This window comes from Mustela putorius, unplaced genomic scaffold, assembly GCF_011764305.1.
Source record: "Mustela putorius furo isolate JIRA1106 unplaced genomic scaffold, ASM1176430v1.1 tig00003902_pilon_pilon_pilon, whole genome shotgun sequence".
NCBI lineage: Eukaryota > Metazoa > Chordata > Mammalia > Carnivora > Mustelidae > Mustela > Mustela putorius.
Genome location: NW_025422050.1, coordinates 133,778 through 152,407, shown reverse-complemented (window position 1 = coordinate 152,407; position 18,630 = coordinate 133,778). Strand labels below are relative to the sequence as shown.

At 38.1% G+C, this 18,630-nt stretch overlaps 1 protein-coding gene across 2 annotated transcripts in view; it reads right to left on the bottom strand.

Annotated features, from left to right (window-relative positions):
- MAGED1 (MAGE family member D1) overlaps nt 1–18,630 on the bottom strand; it is a 59,466-nt gene that overhangs the window by 31,231 nt on the left and 9,605 nt on the right. Inside the window, exon 2 of one of the 2 annotated variants that reach the window (XM_004782320.3) lies at nt 5,526–5,639. In XM_004782320.3, coding sequence (XP_004782377.1) covers nt 5,526–5,616 — 91 coding nt within the window. In that variant the 5' untranslated portion in view covers nt 5,617–5,639. The remainder of the gene's footprint in view (nt 1–5,525; nt 5,640–18,630) is intronic. The other variant, XM_045068350.1, reaches the window with a different exon arrangement.

Genomic DNA, 18,630 nt, shown 5'->3' with positions numbered 1-18,630 from the left:
AAGTGACTGCCAGAGGGCTTGGTAACCCCAGTCTTACAGGTAGCATGTGACTGGGAATTTGGGGTCCAAATCAGTCAGGAACCAGGGAACCCAGAGACTAAAAACAGGAAAGGGAAGATTTACTCTGGGAAAGAAGCCTGGACCACCACAAGAGGGCACAACTAGAATGTAATAGTTCCTCTGGTCCCCCTCCTACTTTTCCTGCAGCTCTTTCTCAGCTTGCTTTTGCCCTCCCTTAAAATGCTTGTTTCAGGGATCCTGCCCTGCTCTCCTGCGCTCACTTTTTATTCCCTCACTCCATACACTCCCCTGGAGCAGTCCCATTCATACCTTAAAACCACCACCTCTATGCTTAATAACTTCCAAATCAATCTATAATCTTACTTGCTTAATGGCAGCTTAATCAATTCCTGACTACCTACTGGATAATTCCTCTTGGACATCTGAAGGTGCTTGAGACTTTGCATGTTCAATACTGAACTCATCATCCCCCCGCAGCTCATAGAATGGCGCTTTTTTTTTTTTTTAAGGATTTATTTGAGAGAGAGAGTGAACACGGTAGTGGGAGAAGGAGGGGCAGAGGGAGAGGGAGAAGCAGACTCCCCATGGTCAGGAAGCCCAATGCAGGGCTCAATCTCAGAAACCTGGGATCATGACCTGAACCGAAGGCAGATGATTAACGGACGGAGCCACCCAGACACCCCCCTGCCCCATGGGATGGCTTTTATATCTCAACGACCTATGGCAGAAAGAAAATGGAGGATCACACTAGATTTGTTCTTCTCCACTGGCTCTCACCCTCTGCCCCATATTCAGTCAGTGACTGAGTTCTTAATTTCTCACATGTATGTATTCTCATTTCCTTCCCATTGCCTTAACTCGGGCTTTAACAGCTCTACTCTTCTGTAATAGCCTCTGAATTGGTCTTCCTGTACCCCGTTCTGCTTTTCCAGTCTATCCATTATACTCTCATTGACTAGATAGTTCTAAAATGCAAATCTGATCCTGTTAATCCTGTGATTAAAATCTCCAAATATCTCCCCACTGTTATTTGTATAGCACTCAAGGCTCTCCCTGATCTAACCAGTCTCCTTTTCATCACACCCTCTCTCACTCTCTATGTTCCAACTACACTTAGCTTCTTAAACATACCATAAACATACTGTAAACACAGAGTTATTTCGAATGAAGTATCTTTGCTCATACCACCACTGCTTGGAATGCCTGACCCTCTGCTATTCCTCAGCCCCAGCAGTTAACACTGGTAACATCTACACACCTTTCATTATTTAACTTAAGCATTAATTTCTTTTTGTAACCCTCTCCCACCCACTGAAATTAACTATTTTCACCTTTGTGTCTCTAATGTACTCTATATGTATTTTTTTTTGTCCAACATGTGTTAAGAGTCTGCTGTGTATATTTGTTTACATGTCTCTTCTACTAGTATTAGCTCTTTTGGGAGCAGAGAAGCGTGTCTTATATCTCTACTCAAAGTATCTATCACAGTGCCTGGTATAGAGAAGATGTTTAACAAATGTTTCTGAATGACTAAGAGTCATCATGAGGATATAATATATGAGGCCAGTCTGACACTAAACTCACATCTATGGCAGACATTAGTAATCATCCCCAATATTGTTTCCCTGGACCTCAGACTCGTTCTCAAGACAGCATACTATGAAAACCTATTTCAATCAGTTGGAATTGGCATGACATATACAATTTATTTTTTCTCCTAGAGCATGCGCTGCCACAACGATGTGCCTCAATAATTATCAGAGTTGATCTAAGAGAATTAATATGGGATTAGGCAGAGTATCTCCTGAACAACATTTGCAATAGTATGACTACAGCAATGGCACATCTAACAAAGGAATGTTGTAACAAAAATCAGCATTGTGAGGTAAATTCTGTTCATGTGCATCCAGCACTGCCCACTGGAGAGACATCTTGTTATCAGAGAAGACAAAATCCCATATATTGACATTCTGATTTATACTTCAGTTTTGTCAATTCATTCAGAAAATATTCATCTCCAAGGATCAGAAATCTGGTAACAAGCAAAGTGCTATACCTGAAAGACCAGGTAACAGGCCTATCACACTTGGAGAAACAATGGATCAATTTATCACCTTCATTTCTTCTGCATCCAGACCCCCTGGAAAAAAACAGTAAAGACTAAAAAAACCTCTTTCTCAAGTGAAAAACAACCTACTGGAGCATTTTTTCCAAATCCCCAAAATCTCACTCTAATATCACTCACACTGATTTTTGAGTGCTAGAAAATTGAATATTCCTGTGGCAATTTCAAGTAGCGGTTCCTCTGAATACTGGGTAACAAACAAGCAACCTTTATCTATACCCACCCAAGGAGAAAATCATAGCATATACCCTAGTTTCCTTATTCCTTATGGACTAGATTCTGTTTATTTTGGCTCATCTAGTTATAATTCTTAAAATGACCTGGCTCTGTTTCTAAAGCTCCTGGTACATCTGTCTGTCTTCCATTCCTATTCAGTCTTTCTTAGAATTGGACAGCTCTCCCTTACTTCCTGATGATGAAGCTGTCCTAGTTAATCTCAGAGTCTGTGCTCTCTACACTACGCCAAAGTGCCTAAATCATGAGAAGTGGTTACAGGATGGACATTTGAGAACCGAATTTTGTTATGAGTGAAATCTTCTAAGATTAGAGGTAATCCCTATTCAAAGGGAGTTAGGGAACTCTTACTCCATTTTATGGAGCCCAATGTGGAATTTCTGGGACCATCTACCAGATTCCAAAACTGACTTAAGGGCTTCCAAAACTCACTGCACTAAAGAGTGAATTCCAATTTCTGGAATTAATTCCTTAATGATGAATAAAGGCTAACACATCTCTGAAAATATACACATTGCCATTACAAACCCCTAACAATTAAATTATGTAGGATTCAAATCCTGGCTCTTCCAGTGATAGCTATGTGACCTTAGGAAAATTCTTCCATCTCATTTCTTCAGTTTCTTCACATTTAAAACAAGAGTAAGAATTCCTCAATCAAATGCTTGTTGGAAGAGCTAAATGATTAAACAAACTACATAAAGTTCTTACACTGCTTGGCACATGGTAGGTGTATAATTATATGGAACGAGTGTATTTTAATCAACTTTTATTATGAATCTTTCTTTTTTCATTTCTACCACGATCTGATTTTCTCACAAAGACCTTCCCACATCATTACATCAGTAAGATACCTGTACTGTCTAATGCTGAATACAATTATACTTCAAATTGAAGGCCATTTCAGAATGCATGGGTGGCTCAAGTCATGATCGCAGCAGCGTCCAGAGATGGAGCCCTGCATCAGGCTATCTGCTCAATGGGGATTCTGCTTCTCTCTCTGCCTCTCCCCCTGTATGTATTCTCATTCTCTCTCTAATAAATAAATAAAATCTTTCAAATAAAACTGAAGGCCTTCCTACATTCACTGTACCTGAAAGATTCTTCTCCACTATGGACCCACCAAAGACTAAATCCTGCTGAAAGCATTCTCACATTTTTTATAAACATAGAAGATCCCATCCTTATGAATTACTTGACAATAGATAAAACAGCCTCTAAATGAAGGCTTATTCATTACAGGTACAGTTTCCTCCAAAATGAATTGATAGATGATAAACAAGGATCTTCGTCTATCTCCATTTTAAGTTTTCTGATGTTCCATAAGGACTGATTATCACCAAAATCCCTTCCCCACATTTAGTACACACCATAAGGTTTCTTTGCACTGTCAATTCTTTCATGCTTAGCAAGGTTTGAGCTGGATCTGCAAGTCTTCCCACAGGCATTGCAAACATAGAGCTCTCCTCCCCTATGAGCCCTCTTACATTAAAAAAAAAAAAGTCTGGGATTACCTGGGTGGTTCAGTTGGTTAAATGTCTGCCTTCAACTCAGGTCACAATCCTAGGGTCCTGGGATCAAGACCTGCATCAGGATCCCTGCTCAGCAGAGAGCCTGCTTCTCTCTCTCCTTTTGCCGCCCTGCTTGTTCTCTCCCCCCCACTCCACCCCATCTCTGTCAAATAAATAAAATCTTTTTTGAAAAGTAAAAATTAAAAAAAATTTTTTTAAGTCTGAGCTTGTCCTAGAGTCTTTCCCATAGTCAATACATTCAAAGAGTTTCTCCCTGCATTTTCATATGATTGAAAAAGCTTGATTACCCACTGTAATTTCTCTCACACTGGGGAAGTTTTCCTACCCTATGAAATCTCTGGTGTTGAAAGAGAATTAAATTCGGCCTGAGGCCTCTTCATGTTTTCATAGCCATATGAATTAATAAATTCTCAGGTGTGAATCCTCAGATGTCAAATAAACTCAGCATCATGACAAAAAATTTCTATATTCATTACCTTCACACGGTTTCTCTCTACTATGAGTACTCTGAGGCATCGACCTTGAACACCAACAAAAGGCTTTTAGACATTAATCATACATGTAGGGCTTCTCCCCACTGGAAATTTTCTAGTGTCTCACAAATTCTAAAACCTTCGCGGAGTTATGTTCCTATAAACTATACCTCTGTTACCCAGTTACTCCATCCCTGGGCAATGGACATTAAGGAGGGCACGTGATGTAATGAACATGGGTACTATATAAGACTGATGAATCACTGAACTCTACCTCTGAAACTAATAATACATTATATGTTAATTAATTGAACTTAAATAAAAAAATAAATTAAAAAAAAATAAACCACCATATCTCTCTGCTCTTTCTCCTAAAGGTTTTCCTCATACAAAAACATCTAGCTTGGTCTTTCCTCAATGTACTTACAGTCTGTCTCTTTGGTAGGATTATATATTGTAAGTGGCAGTATTGTGCATACAACAGATTTCTGCAGAGAAGGGAGTATGTTAGATCCTTCCCTGCCAAGCTTTCTTGCAGCCTATGTCATCACATGCCAAGTCTTCTCCACAGCAGAGACTATGATGAATTGGCCCTAGATTCTGGATCTCTGACTTTTTCTGAAATTTCCCTCTTTGAAGTAGATACTATTCTCAGTCAAAATCTTATCAACTAAATGACAGACCCAAATACAGAAACAGGCAAAGAACATGAGTGAACCATTCACAAAAAAGAAATTCAAACAGATAATAAATACATGAAATAGTCCACCTAGAAAAAAAAAAGTGTACATTTTTCTGCCCCTACAGTTGCAACAAGAATGATAACACTACTATAATTATTTAGTAAGCCTGTACCAAGCACAAACACTTCACCAAAGTATATTACCTATATTTCACATGAAAACCTTGAGAGATAGGTATTATTATTCAAATAATATAGATGAAGAAACTGAAGCCAGAGAGGAGAAATGATTCACTTAGAGTTAATAAGTAAGGGAACTGAGTGTCAATTCAAGTGTGTCTGGCTCCAAAGCTCCTGTGTTTTTCACCACGTCAAGGTGCCCTGCAGGCATTCACCAACCAAAATTCCAAAATTTTCTTAACACTATTTAACAAAACTATAAATTCTCAAGCTCTTACCTGTCTCATTCTCCCGTCTTTGCTCACCTAAGAGAATTTCTTCCTGGATCCCTTTGTCCTTAGCTCTTTCTAAATTCAGCTGGGAGTGCATTTTGGTCTTTCGAGTGGACTATCCTGCAGTTAAAAAGAAAATAAAACTTTGTGGTTAAATCTGGGATACCGAATGTCCCTAAATTCAATTTTAGGAAGGAGCTATAGGAAATTCTGAAAGGCCAAGGATAGGTGGTAGAAGAGGGACTAGTATTTATTAGGATGTCTTGGAAATAGGCATCAGTCTTCTGATAGAGGCACAGAAATACACGTGTTCCTCAGAGGGTGCAGACCTTGAGGGATAAAAACACAACGTAACATTTACCCTCCTCATAGAAGAAAGCTGTCCCATATTCCAGGAACAAAAAACAACAGAATCCAAAGGATGCAGTGCATTGGACTGGTTAAGCACACAGGCTTCAGGACTGGACAAAGCTGGGCTCAAAACCAGTATTACTGGGGCGCCTGGGTGGCTCAGTGGGTTAAGCCTCTGCCTTCAGCCCAGCTCCTGATCTCAGAGACCTGGGGTGGAGCCCCTGAGGGCTCTCTGCTCAGTAGGGAGCCTGCTTCCCCCTCTCTCTCTGCCTGCTGCTCTGGATACTTGTGATCTCTTTCCCTCTGTCAAACAGATAAAATCTTTAAAAAAACTATTATTTTTTATAATATTACTATTACTATTTACTTGCTAGGTGACCCTGGGCAAGTACCTACTCTTCTGAGCACTGTATGTTTTGTCTACAAAATAAAGAAAAGAAAACCCACAAGGTAATGAGAAGTTCTGAGCCTAAACCTAATCTCAAAGAAAATGTAGTAAAGAGCTATAGGAAAAAATAAATAAATAAATAAATAAATAGCTATAGGAAATTTTCCTACTTCTGGTTATTCCCCCACAAGGTTGTTTGGACAAACCCTCATGCTGAAAACAAAACAAAACAAAACAAAATCTTGATGAAAAAGAAATAACATCTTCTTAATAAAAATACAGGGCAATAAAAAAAATGGAAGCATCAGGGAAACAGCAGGGGAAAATGGGAATCTAGAGAAACAGATAAGCAGGGAGACATTTTCTGCCCTGAGGGCATTTGTCCATTCCAAAAAAAATTTTAACTTTCATTTTGGTTGTTTTGAAGGCAAAAGAAACAGATTAAAGTCCAGAACTATACAGAGTAGGAAAACTAATAGGAGACTCTCCTCACAATAATCAGGGACCCCAAAAGTCTACCCTCTGAGGGGGCTGATGAATGGAAGCAGGTCATTCTGCAGCTCTGGCTGAATTACATGACTTGCCCTAGAGATCCTTGAGCCTTGAATTAGATAAAGGAGCAAAACAGCAGGATCAGCTAATAACAGAAAAGACTTAACACTGAGGTTAGCAAACATAAACTATAAGATCAATATTTTACTACAGATAAAGAAGTAAATAGCAAACTTGAAAGTATTTCCAAGCAACAGGAAACTTTAATACATGGTGTATATCACAATTAAATCTCATCAAACTTTTGGAAGAATAAAATAGTGCCTCAAATGAAAAATCCAAGGTACTGCATTAATCAACAAATTAAGAAAATAATTTGTAAAAATTATTACAGTACAGGACAAGGAGACAAAAAGGTGAAAAGTACAGAAAAGAGTATTAAAGTTCCTTTCACTCACTAAACAGGTCAGGGCCTTGTAAAGTGATCACAGCGAGTATTAACAACTACTTAGAAGGCACAAAATATAGAATTTCATTGATAATAAAATTCTTTTCAGCCCTTTGTCCATTTCCACAAGCAAAACTGGGCTCCAGATGTGCTTCGTACTTAAAATTAGTGAATGGAATTCCAGAGCCTAACTTTACAAATACAAATCTTCACCATCAACAAAAAGAAACTAAAAGAAAGATGGAGGCTTTGTACTCCCTTCCTTCAAGTTGTGGAGGGGTAGAAACCATCTTGCTTCATACTTATTTCAAATAGTCTAAATTTAAAAGATGTTAAATTGAGAAATTTTAACAAGAATGTCAATCTAGTTCCCTTTTACAATATGGAGACTTATGAATAATCATAACTGCTACCAAATAACTCTATTCTCTGTTAATACAAATCTTTCCTTGGAAGTCCTATTTAAAGAAAGACATTTTGTAGGACTCCCACAACTTTAGAAACTGATGTTTTGTTCTGTGAAAATAACCTACAAAAGAAATATGTAATTCTAACTAGGTATCTTGCTTGTTAACTCATTAACCTGATGTAGTAGACAGAATAATAGCCTTCCAAAGATGTCCTGATCCTGTGAATATGTTACTTTATATAGCAAATGGGACTTTGCATAAGTGATCAAGGATCTTAAAATGAAGAAGTTATCCTGGATTACCCTGGCGGGCTCCATGTAATCGCAAGAATCCTTATAAAAAAAAAAAAAAAACAGAAGGATCAAAGGATGGAGATATAACAATGGAAGTAGAATGTCAGAGTCAGTGGTGGTGAAGATGCTATACTGCTGGACCTGTAGAGAGAAAAAAGGACCATGAACAAAGGATGGCAGGTGATCTCTAGAAGCTGAAAAAAGAAAGGGAAAATATTCTCCCTTAGAGCCTCTGAAGGGAGCTCAAGCCTGCCCAACACCTTGATTTTTAGGACTGCTGACCTCCAGGATTGTAAGATAATAAATGTATTTATTATTTACATTTGTCATAATTTATTACAGCAGCAACAGGAAGCTAATACAACCTAGCGATCAAGTCGTAATGGCAATCTCTGTATTTGGAAACAGACTAATACTTCTAAGATCATTCTGACAAATCAGAAGGAATCATTGGCACTTTCCTCTTCACCTACAGGCATGGATAAACAAATATAAACCTACAATTCTGTAGGAAACACTATATAACAAATAATTTGAAAGACTGTATTTCTTTTAAATTAACAGTGTCATGATTTTTTATCACCAGTGAGAAAATTGAAATTCTGACAAGTAACTTACCTAAGATCAAAAAGCAAAGGGCTAGGATTCAAGTCCCTTCGACTGTCAACAAAGTCCAGTATTTTTCCACTAAAATTTTGCTGACCCTCAAACTGCTTGGAGTATGATAAAGAGAGTGTAGAGCATTTTAAATACATTTGAGCACTTGAATTCCTCAAATTATCAACAACTGCACAAAAGAGCCATGAGATTCTCTGCCTTCTTTGCTTTAATTCCATGCCCAAAGTAAGCAACAAGCTGTTTTCTTAGTTTGATTTCCTAAGTATCCCAATATGGCAACTGACATGCTCTGGAAAGAGAACTTGAGTGTTCTGGCCACTAGAAAGTATGTATTCATGTAGGGTAGGTGTGTTTTTCTTTCTTTATCTATCTTAGTCTCAGTACATTAATTTGTATATATTTGTTTATCACCCAAGTTTCATATCAGCATTTGTGAAATGCTGAACACCAAATCCTGGACTGCAGTCAATTAACTGAAATACCACTACCCTACAGGCTCTTTTATTAAGTTGTTGGAATTTCCAAGTAAAGGTAATTTCCTTTCTTTGATAACTTCAGATGTATTTACATATCAAACACCACTAGTTAGAGCATGAAGCCTCAGAAAAGAAATTCTATTTTATTTTACACAGAATGATATCAATATTTGGAGGTACAAGGACTGAAAGGGGAAAAATTAGAATTATTCACAAATTACACTAACACGCTAAAAACACTTTGTGATAATTCAATGAGCAGTATAGTTCTGATTTATGTACTTTTAAGTATGTTTTATATAAAGTTTATATAAAAACTCAACAAAACCTATAACCACAATTGGACCTAGAGAAAGAGATAAGCAAAGTGAACAGATCTAAAAACAATGCACCAGAATCAAGCAGTCCCATACACCAGTCACAATCAGTTACAAAATATAATTTAAAAGTATCAGCAAGAAAAACAAAAACTTACCAGGTACACAGAAATATGTCTAACAAAATATGCATGAGACACTTTATGGAGAAAAGGAACAAGTTCTAATCAAAATTTCAATGTTTCTTACAGACCATGTTAAGCTTACCTTAAAATTCACATGAAAAAGTAAGGGCAAAAAATATATTTTTGAGGAAGAGTAATAAGGAAGTTGTCTTTCCCTAGTAAATATTAAGATGCATTGCAAATCTATAGTAATTAACAATGCAGGACTAGTAAGAGATACAAAGAGACCAATGGAACAGAATAGAAAGCCTAAAAGCAGACATTTACATCTATTACAACTTGGTATATGATAGAGACAACATTATAAATCTGTGGAGAAAGACATACTATTCAGTAAATAGTCCTGGAACAACTGATAAATCATTCAGAAAAAAAAATGTAAGTTTTTTACATCATACAATACACAAAAATAAATTACAACTGGAAACTAATCATGAAAAGAAATTTACAAAAATTTTACAGGGGAATATAGTAGAATACCTTTATGAAATCAAGGTAAGAAAGAATTCCTCTAGATTCCCCCTCCTTGAAAAATAAGCTTATCTATACCCTTCAGTTATTTTTAGAAAACCCCTTCATCTAGCCATAGATGAGATAGTTTTCTCATAAGCCTGCTGATTCTTCCACACTCCTGGTCCTAACATTCCCAACTAGTAAAACACAGCACGCTGGTATGCCAAACCTGTGCATAGCATACCATTCAAGCAATATCTGTGAGATGGACATCTTCAGGTGGGTTGCCATGTAATACAGAGCAGAGCACAACATGTAAAAGCTAGCAGGGTTGATGCAGTATCCAACCAATAATAAAGAAAGATGGCATGTTTTCTAGAATATCTTTGCCTTGCAAGTATGTGAGGGGCTGTAGTCAAGGCATTAAATAGCTTGACACAAACAACAGCCAAAGGATGTAAGGATGTCAAGTGAAGAGCTACAATAAACATGCCACTGTCTCCAATGACATATCTTGAAAATGCAAATTCTCAACATGTATAGAGAAAGCAAAAATAATAATAGTAGCAAAAAGTAAAAAAAAAAAAAACAGTGAACGGGGTGCCTGGGTGGCTCAGTGGGTTAAGCCGCTGCCTTTGGCTCAGGTCATGATCTCAGAGTCCTGGGATCAAGCCCCGCATCGGGCTCTCTGCTCAGCGGGGGGCCTGCTTCCTCCTCTCTCTGCCTACCTCTCTGCCTGCTTGTGATCTCTGTCAAATAAATAAATAAAATCTTAAAAAAAAAACAGTGAACTAAAACATGTACTAAGCATCTTCTAAGTATAAATATGATAATATATTAATTTTTGTGAAATAAATAAAAAATATAGTCAGGTCCAAAAGGTACATTAAATACTGATTGTAATTCAAGTTTGGAATTATTTATTATTCCATTATTTGTTTTAAAGTAAAAAAATATATATGTATGATATTTTGTATCTTCATATAGAACGTTTTGTTAATTTTCTGAAAGTTAATAAAGTCCTAATTTTTTAATCACTACAAGTGTACTTCTGTAAAACCCTGAAACTCTGGGAAAGAAATAAACAAGCCAGGACCCTCCTGGCCCTGTGTAAGTACTCCCTAAAGGACAAACTCTGGGAAAGAAAGGAACAAGGAGGGAGCTGGATAAAGATAGTTGTTCAAGGACCCTCCAAAGACACAGGATCATCTAAGCCACTATACTAGTCTTTATACTCTGCCATCCACAGATGCTGATTATTAACTTCCTGGTTCTGATTCTTCACCCTTGAGTCTGAAAAAGACAAAACTGACTCAGAGCCCCCCCTAAAGAACTCTTGGCTAATTGCTAAAATCAACTATTTGCATTGAAGGATAATGATGTAGCCTCTTTCATGCTCAAATGGCCTCAGAGGCTGGGACAATTCCTGGGCCTTAAACTTCTGGGGAAGAAAGGATCAAATAAAGTTTCTCCTGTGGAAGCCTTCTGAATCAGCTAAATGCAATTGTTTCAGGAGAAATGTGAAATAGTAACCAAGTCCCCCATATCCACAGCAAATCACAGGTCTTGGCTACTCTGGATCATCTCCAAGCCATAGATCTCTGTCCTCAAAACTGTGGAGGAGGGAAAAAAAAGTCAAGGTACAAATCCACATATATTTTATAGTCAAAACTGGTACAATCCTTGTGGTGATCAGGTTTCCATTATCTAATAAAGTTGAAAAGATGCACATACTATTACCAAGTAATCCCTCTGCCAGTTACACATCTTAGAGAAACTCATGCACATACCCAACAGGTGTACAAGAATGTTCTTAGCAGCACTACTCACAACAGCCAAAACCAGAAGGCAATCCAAATACCCATTAACAGTAAAATGTATAAATAGGTGTATATGTGCACATGTGTCTATACACACAGGCACAGAAGTAATTACCATAAAAGTCAAGTCAGGATAAATGGTTACCTCTGGAAGAGAGAGAGGATTACGAGTGGAGGCTTCCAAATAACTTCCAATGTTCTATGTTTGGTTCTGGAAGGTTCTTTTGTGGGCGTTTACTTTATAATCATTCACTTTAGTGTATATTTACATTTTCCACAACTTTAGGTATTTTTGTTATACTGCACAATTTAAAAATACTTTTCTAAAAAAGGAAGAATCCAGGGCCTTCCTATGGAATTCCCTTAAAGCATGTGTTCTCAATCTTTCTGAGATGATGAATAATACTATATAAAAAGCAAATACCTCTCTCTATAGAAGCTATAGGGGGAGTGGCTAACATATCCATCTGCAGTAGGATTTCTGGAAACACACACATGGGCAAGCCAGGGTCCTACCAGCAGTACCATTTCCTTTGAAGTTTCTAAGGGCAGTTGTTTAAGTCCCTCCAAAGATAGAAATCAATATAGAATGCTATATTGCTATATATCTTGAATTGCTCCCTGACATTCAAGATTTTACCACAAGTCCTTTCTCGGCCCTAACCCTGTTATTGCCCCTGCCCCCCCAAAAAGGGCAAAGACAGAGAAAAAGACAAAACTGAGACAAACAAAGCTAGGGCTGTCCAAGGAAATCTGCTGCTAAACTGGTTAAGGGCAAGAACTCATGTTAGCCATTGCTGCTTTCATTCCCTAAATCATCTCCCTGCTGTGAAAATCTCTGCTCCTTTGAATTTCAGTGCCATCTGTCTCACAGCTATACTCACTCCTTCCACAAAATACAACATCTTCCTCATCTTCCTCTCCACTCTTTTTATCGCCTTTAATCTGCAGCAGTATCTTTGATGATGCCATGGCTAACTTTTTTTTTTTTAATTATTTATTTTCAGAAAAACAGTATTCATTATTTTTTCACCACACCCAGTGCTCCATGCAATCCATGCCCTCTATAATACCCACCACCTGGTACCCCAACCTCCCACCCCCCCGCCACTTCACACCCCTCAGATTGTTTTTCAGAGTCCATAGTCTCTCATGGTTCACCTCCCCTTCCAATTTACCCCAACTCCCTTCTCCTCTCTAACACCCCTTGTCCTCCATGAAATTTGTTAGGCTCCACAAATAAGTGAAACCATATGATAATTGACTCTCTCTGCTTGACTTATTTCACTCCGCATAATCTCTTCCAGTCCCATCCATGTTGCTACAAAAGTTGGGTATTCGTCCTTTCTGATGGAGGCATAATACTCCATAGTGTATATGGACCACATCTTCCTTATCCATTCATCCGTTGAAGGGCATCTTGGTTCTTTCCATAGTTTGGCGACCGTGGCCATTGCTGCTATAAATATTGGGGTACAGATGGCCCTTCTTTTCACGACATCTGTATCTTTGGGGTAAATACATACTAGTGTAATGGCAGGGTCATAGGGAAGTTCTATTTTTAATTTCTTGAGGAATCTCCACACTGTTCTCCAAAGAGGCTGCACCAATTTGCATTCCCACCAACAGTATAAGAGGGTTCCCCTTTCTCCACATACCCTTCAACACATGTTGCTTCCTGTTTTGTTAATTTTGGCCATTCTAACTGGTAAGGTGATATCTCAATGTGGTTTTAATTTGAATCTCCCTGAGGGCTAGTGATGATGAACATTTTTCATGTGTCTGACAGCCATTTGTATGTCTTGATTGGAGTAGTGTCTGTTCATATCTTCTTTCCATTTTTTGATATGTTTGCCTGTTTTGTGTGTGTTGAGTTTGAGGAGTTCATTATAGATCCTGGATATCAACCTTTTGTCTGTACTGTCATTTGCAATTATCTTCTCCCATTCCGTGGGTTGCCTCTTTGTTTTTTTGACTGTTTCCTTTGCTGTACAGAAGCTTTTGACTTTGATGAAGTCCCAAAAGTTATTTTCGCTTTTGTTTCCTTTGCCTTTGGAGACATATCTTGAAAGAAGTTGCTGTGGCTGATATCGAAGAGATTACTGCCTATGTTCTCCTCTAGGATTCTGATGGATTCCTGTCTCACGTTGAGGTCTTTTATCCACTTTGAGTTTATCTTTGTGTACGGTGTAAGAGAATGGTCGAGTTTCATTCTTCTACATATAGCTGTTCAGTTTTCCCAGCACCATTTATTGAAGAGACTGTCTTTTTTCCACTGTATATTTTTTCCTGTTTTGTCGAAGATTAATTGACCATAGAGTTGAGGTTCCATATCTGGGCTCTCTACTCTGTTCCACTGGTCTATGTGTCTGTTTTTATGCCAGTACCATGCTGTCTTGGTGATCACAGCTTTGTAATAAAGCTTGAAATCAGGTAACGTGATGCCCCCAGCTTTATTTTTGTTTTTCAACATTTCCTTAGCGATTCGGGGTCTCTTCTGATTCCATACAAATTTTTGGATTATTTGCTCCAGCTCTTTGAAGAATACTGGTGGAATTTTGATTGGAATGGCATTAAAAGTATAGATTGTTCTAGGCAGTAGAGACATTTTAACAATGTTTATTTTTCTGATCCAAGAGCATGGCATGGTCTTCCATCTTTTTGTGTCTTCTTCAATTTCTTTCATGAGTGTTCTGCAATTCCTCGAGTACAGATCCTTTACCTCTTTGGTTAGGTTTATTCCCAGGTATCTTATGGTTCTTGGTGCTATAGTAAATGGAATCAATTCTCTAATTTCCCTTTCTGTATTTTCATTGTTAGTGTATAAGAAAGCCACTCATTTCTGCACATTGACTTTGTATCCTGCCATGTTGCTGAATTGCTGTATGAGTTCTAGTAGTTTGGGGGTGGAGTCTTTTGGGTTTTCCATATAAAGAATCATGTCATCTGCGAAGAGAGAGAGTTTGACTTCTTCATTGCCAATTTGGATGCCTTTTATTTCTCTTTGTTGTCTGATTGCTGTTGCTAGGACTTCTAATACTATGTTGAACAAGAGTGGTGAGAGTGGACATCCTTGTCGTGTTCCTGATCCCAACGGGAAGGCTGCAACCTTTTTCCCATTGAGGATGATATTTGCTGTGGGTCTTTCATAGATAGATTTGATGAAGTTCAAGAATGTTCCCTCTATCCCTATACTCTGAAGCGTTTTAATCAGAACGGATGCTGGATTTTGTCAAATGCTTTTTCTGCATCGATTGAGAGAACCATGTGGTTCTTCTCTCTTCTCATATTAATTTGTTGTATCACATTGATTGATTTGCGAATGTTGAACCATCCTTGTAGCCCAGGGATGAATCCCACCTGATCATGGTAGATAATCTTTTTAATGTGCTGTTGGATCCTGTTGGCTAGGATCTTGTTGAGAATCTTAGCATCCATATTCATCAGTGATATTGGTTTAAAATTCTCCTTTTTGGTAGGGTCTTTGCTTGGTTTGGGGATCAGGGTAATGCTGGATGCCATGGCTAACTTGACCATCACCCCAGCTTCACCGTCCTCTGACCACCTCTCTCCAACAACTCACTGATCATCCAGAACTACTTATCCTATGAAATGTTAAAGTCCTATAATCTACTCCACAATTTCTTTTCTGCCATATCACCTTGTTACTTCTACTTTTTCACCTTTGGAATTTTTATGCAACTTCTCCCACACCCATACATATATTCACACAGCTTCTCTTTCTCTGGATCCACAGAATCTTCCTGAGAATATACTTTTCCCTGATGAGACTAGATCTTTGATGAGACTAGAACCTGAACAAATCTCATCAGTAATCTCAACAATTTAGTAGCCCCTCAAACCTCCCACCCCCCACAATCATCATGATCACATTCACAGTCTAAAATCAAACCCAATGTTTGCCTTCTTTACTCCTACTTCTTGGCAGCTGAACAGAAAAAAAAGACAAAACTACAAACACTTCATTCCCAACCTAGATAGGTGTTCATTACTGCCCATCAATCTTCTTTCACTCCCTAGAAGAATGCAAAGTTTCCTCTTCTTTCCTCTAGCCTCTGGCCATCTCCTCTTACAGTCCAGAATGGCCTTACTACCTTATTCATATAGAATATAGGGGCACAAAGAAAGAAACTCTCCCTATTTCTTGCTTTTCCAAAACCATAAAAATTAAAAACATCCCTTTCTGACTCTCCTTAACACCAGTGTCAGAAGTGATGCCCTTTCTCTTGTTCGTGGCCAGTACTTCATACGTTCTCTACACATCTTTTCCACATTTTGCTTCACCAGTTATCCCCTTTCTCTATTATTTTCAACCTCTGTTTTTATTAGCTACTCTACTGCAGAACACATAAACATGTTCATATCACTCATCCTAAAAATATACATGTTCCACCCATTATCTATTTCACTTTTCACAGACAAGATCTTTGACATGAAAGTCTACACTCATTCCATGAACACTTTCAACAATTATATTATTAGTTCTCTGCACATTAGTCTTCACTAACACTGATCCATACATATTCACTACTCTTGTTTCCTCTAAAATCTCTAATGTAACAGGACCCTCTCAGTCTACATCTTATATAACCATGTACAGGAATTTCACTTTTATATTTTAAAAAGTTTAAAACAAACAAAAAAGTTTAAGACAGTAGTCTTAAAAAACAAACACAATACATGTTCATTAGTATACAACAGTGTCTGGCACACTCAAACACACACAAAAAGATAAGTATCTTCAATTATCATTCCATTCTCCCAGACATAACTGCTAAGGCTACATTCCAACCTCCGGGAGAATCTGAGCAATCATCTCACTCCTTATGACATCCTTAAATCCCATGAATTAGAGGAATTCTTAGATTACTCAAGGATACACAACTGGGCTTCAGTGCCAACTAGTAGAGCTTTGAGGCGAAAGTACACAATAAATAAAAGTTCTCATGGAGTCTGTTAAAGAAAAATTATCCTGACACTTGTTAAAATGGTAATTTTAAAAGGATTATTGAGATAGGTGTCAAGACAATTGCAATAGGGAAAAGAAAATGGATTCCACTCTGAATACAGTAAAGACAGCTGGGAATCTACAGCCAAGGAGTAGATTTGGGTGGGGATGGTGGGGGCGGAGCTTAAAACATCAAGATTCTTGATTAAAACATCAAGAAGAGGGGGATTCTTGTTAAGCAGACTTAGAATTCTTGTTGAAGGCAGACCTGGATAATCACATATCAAGGGGGTGGGAAGGGAATCTCATTAAGTTGATTCAGCAAGGATTCTTTCAAAACCTGGACCAAAGAGGCCAAAGACAATGTCTAAAGATGGTATCTAGTTGAAAAAGAGGGCTCCAAGGAGAATGACTCACATTTGGTCAAGGTGGGAGTGTTTGTTAGCCCTTTTTCCACTTTTCAGCTGTCCTTGGGCAATGTTTCTTCACTCAAATATTCTCTATTTTAGACCTGTTGCAATGAGACTGCCCTTGCATATATATGCACATAAAGAATTATAAACTTGCAATACTATGTACATGTGTATGCACATATCTATTTTATATACATATTATACCACATATATATTATACATATATATAAAATGTCATGTTACACTGCAAATATAATATATATTATGTATTACAATAAATTATAACAGATGTAATACAAAAACACGACTCTCCCAACCACACAGGCTGCAATGTAACATGACATTCTCTCTCTCTCCCAGACCATTACACCTCTTTCCTCATCTGCCTCCTACTGTCCCACTCCCATGAGCCCACCCAGTGTATCATCAGTACATCACAAAGAGAACTGTATATCTCATCCACTTAGGACAATTCCATTATTTCTTCCTCACAGGCTTCAGAGGAAATCCTAGTTCTCTCACCTGACTTTTGGGGTTCTCAACTGCCTAGCCCCTGAGTCTCCAGGTTCAGTTCTCCTCCTCTACATAAAACTTATGTTCCAGGGGCACCTGGGTGGCTCAGTGGGTTAGGCCTCTGCCTTCGGCTCAGGTCATGATCTCAGGGTCCTGGGATCGAGCCCCACATCGGGCTCTCTGCTCAGCAGGGAGCCTGCTTCCCCCTCTTTGCTCTTTGCCTGCCTCTCTGCCTACTTGTGATCTTTGTCAAATAAATAAATAAATAAATAAAATCTTTAAACAAACAAACAAAAAAAACTTATGTTCCAGTTCTAACCAACTACATGTATGTCTTTCTTTGAATATATCAAGATCCCTCCTTCACAATTCTTCCAGTTTCCTCTGACTGGAACACCCTTCATAGCTCTTAAACCTTCATATTTTCTCTATTCATCCAATATCAAACATTATCTTTCTTTCCAAAGCCATTGCAGATGCCCTTTCTGTGTTCCCCCACTTGCCTATACTCACCATAGGCATATACTCATCATACTCTTTAGACACTGTCTGTTCATTTACTCATACCCCATTATAAGTATCTTCATTAAGAACAAGAAACCAGTCAGTTTTACTTTTACATCCTCTGTACCCAGCCTAAGATCAGATACAAGGTAGTGTGGTATATAAATTTTTACTGAATGAATGACTACATAAAAATGAATGGAATGCTGGTGGAGTCATTCACTTGTATTCAAAATAGTGAGGAAAAAGGCACAACAAAAGGTCAAGTAGGATGACTAGGAAAATAGTAATAATCCTCTGAGCACTCACATCTTGCTTTCTAAGTACCAATCCCTACTGAAGGAATACATGCCTCCTTGCAAAGTGGCTGATTCTAGGACTGCGGCAGAGAATGTACATAATGAGCCTAAAATAAAGCAAGGAAGGGCTAAGTGGGTGAAGAGTATTAAAGAGGGGACTTG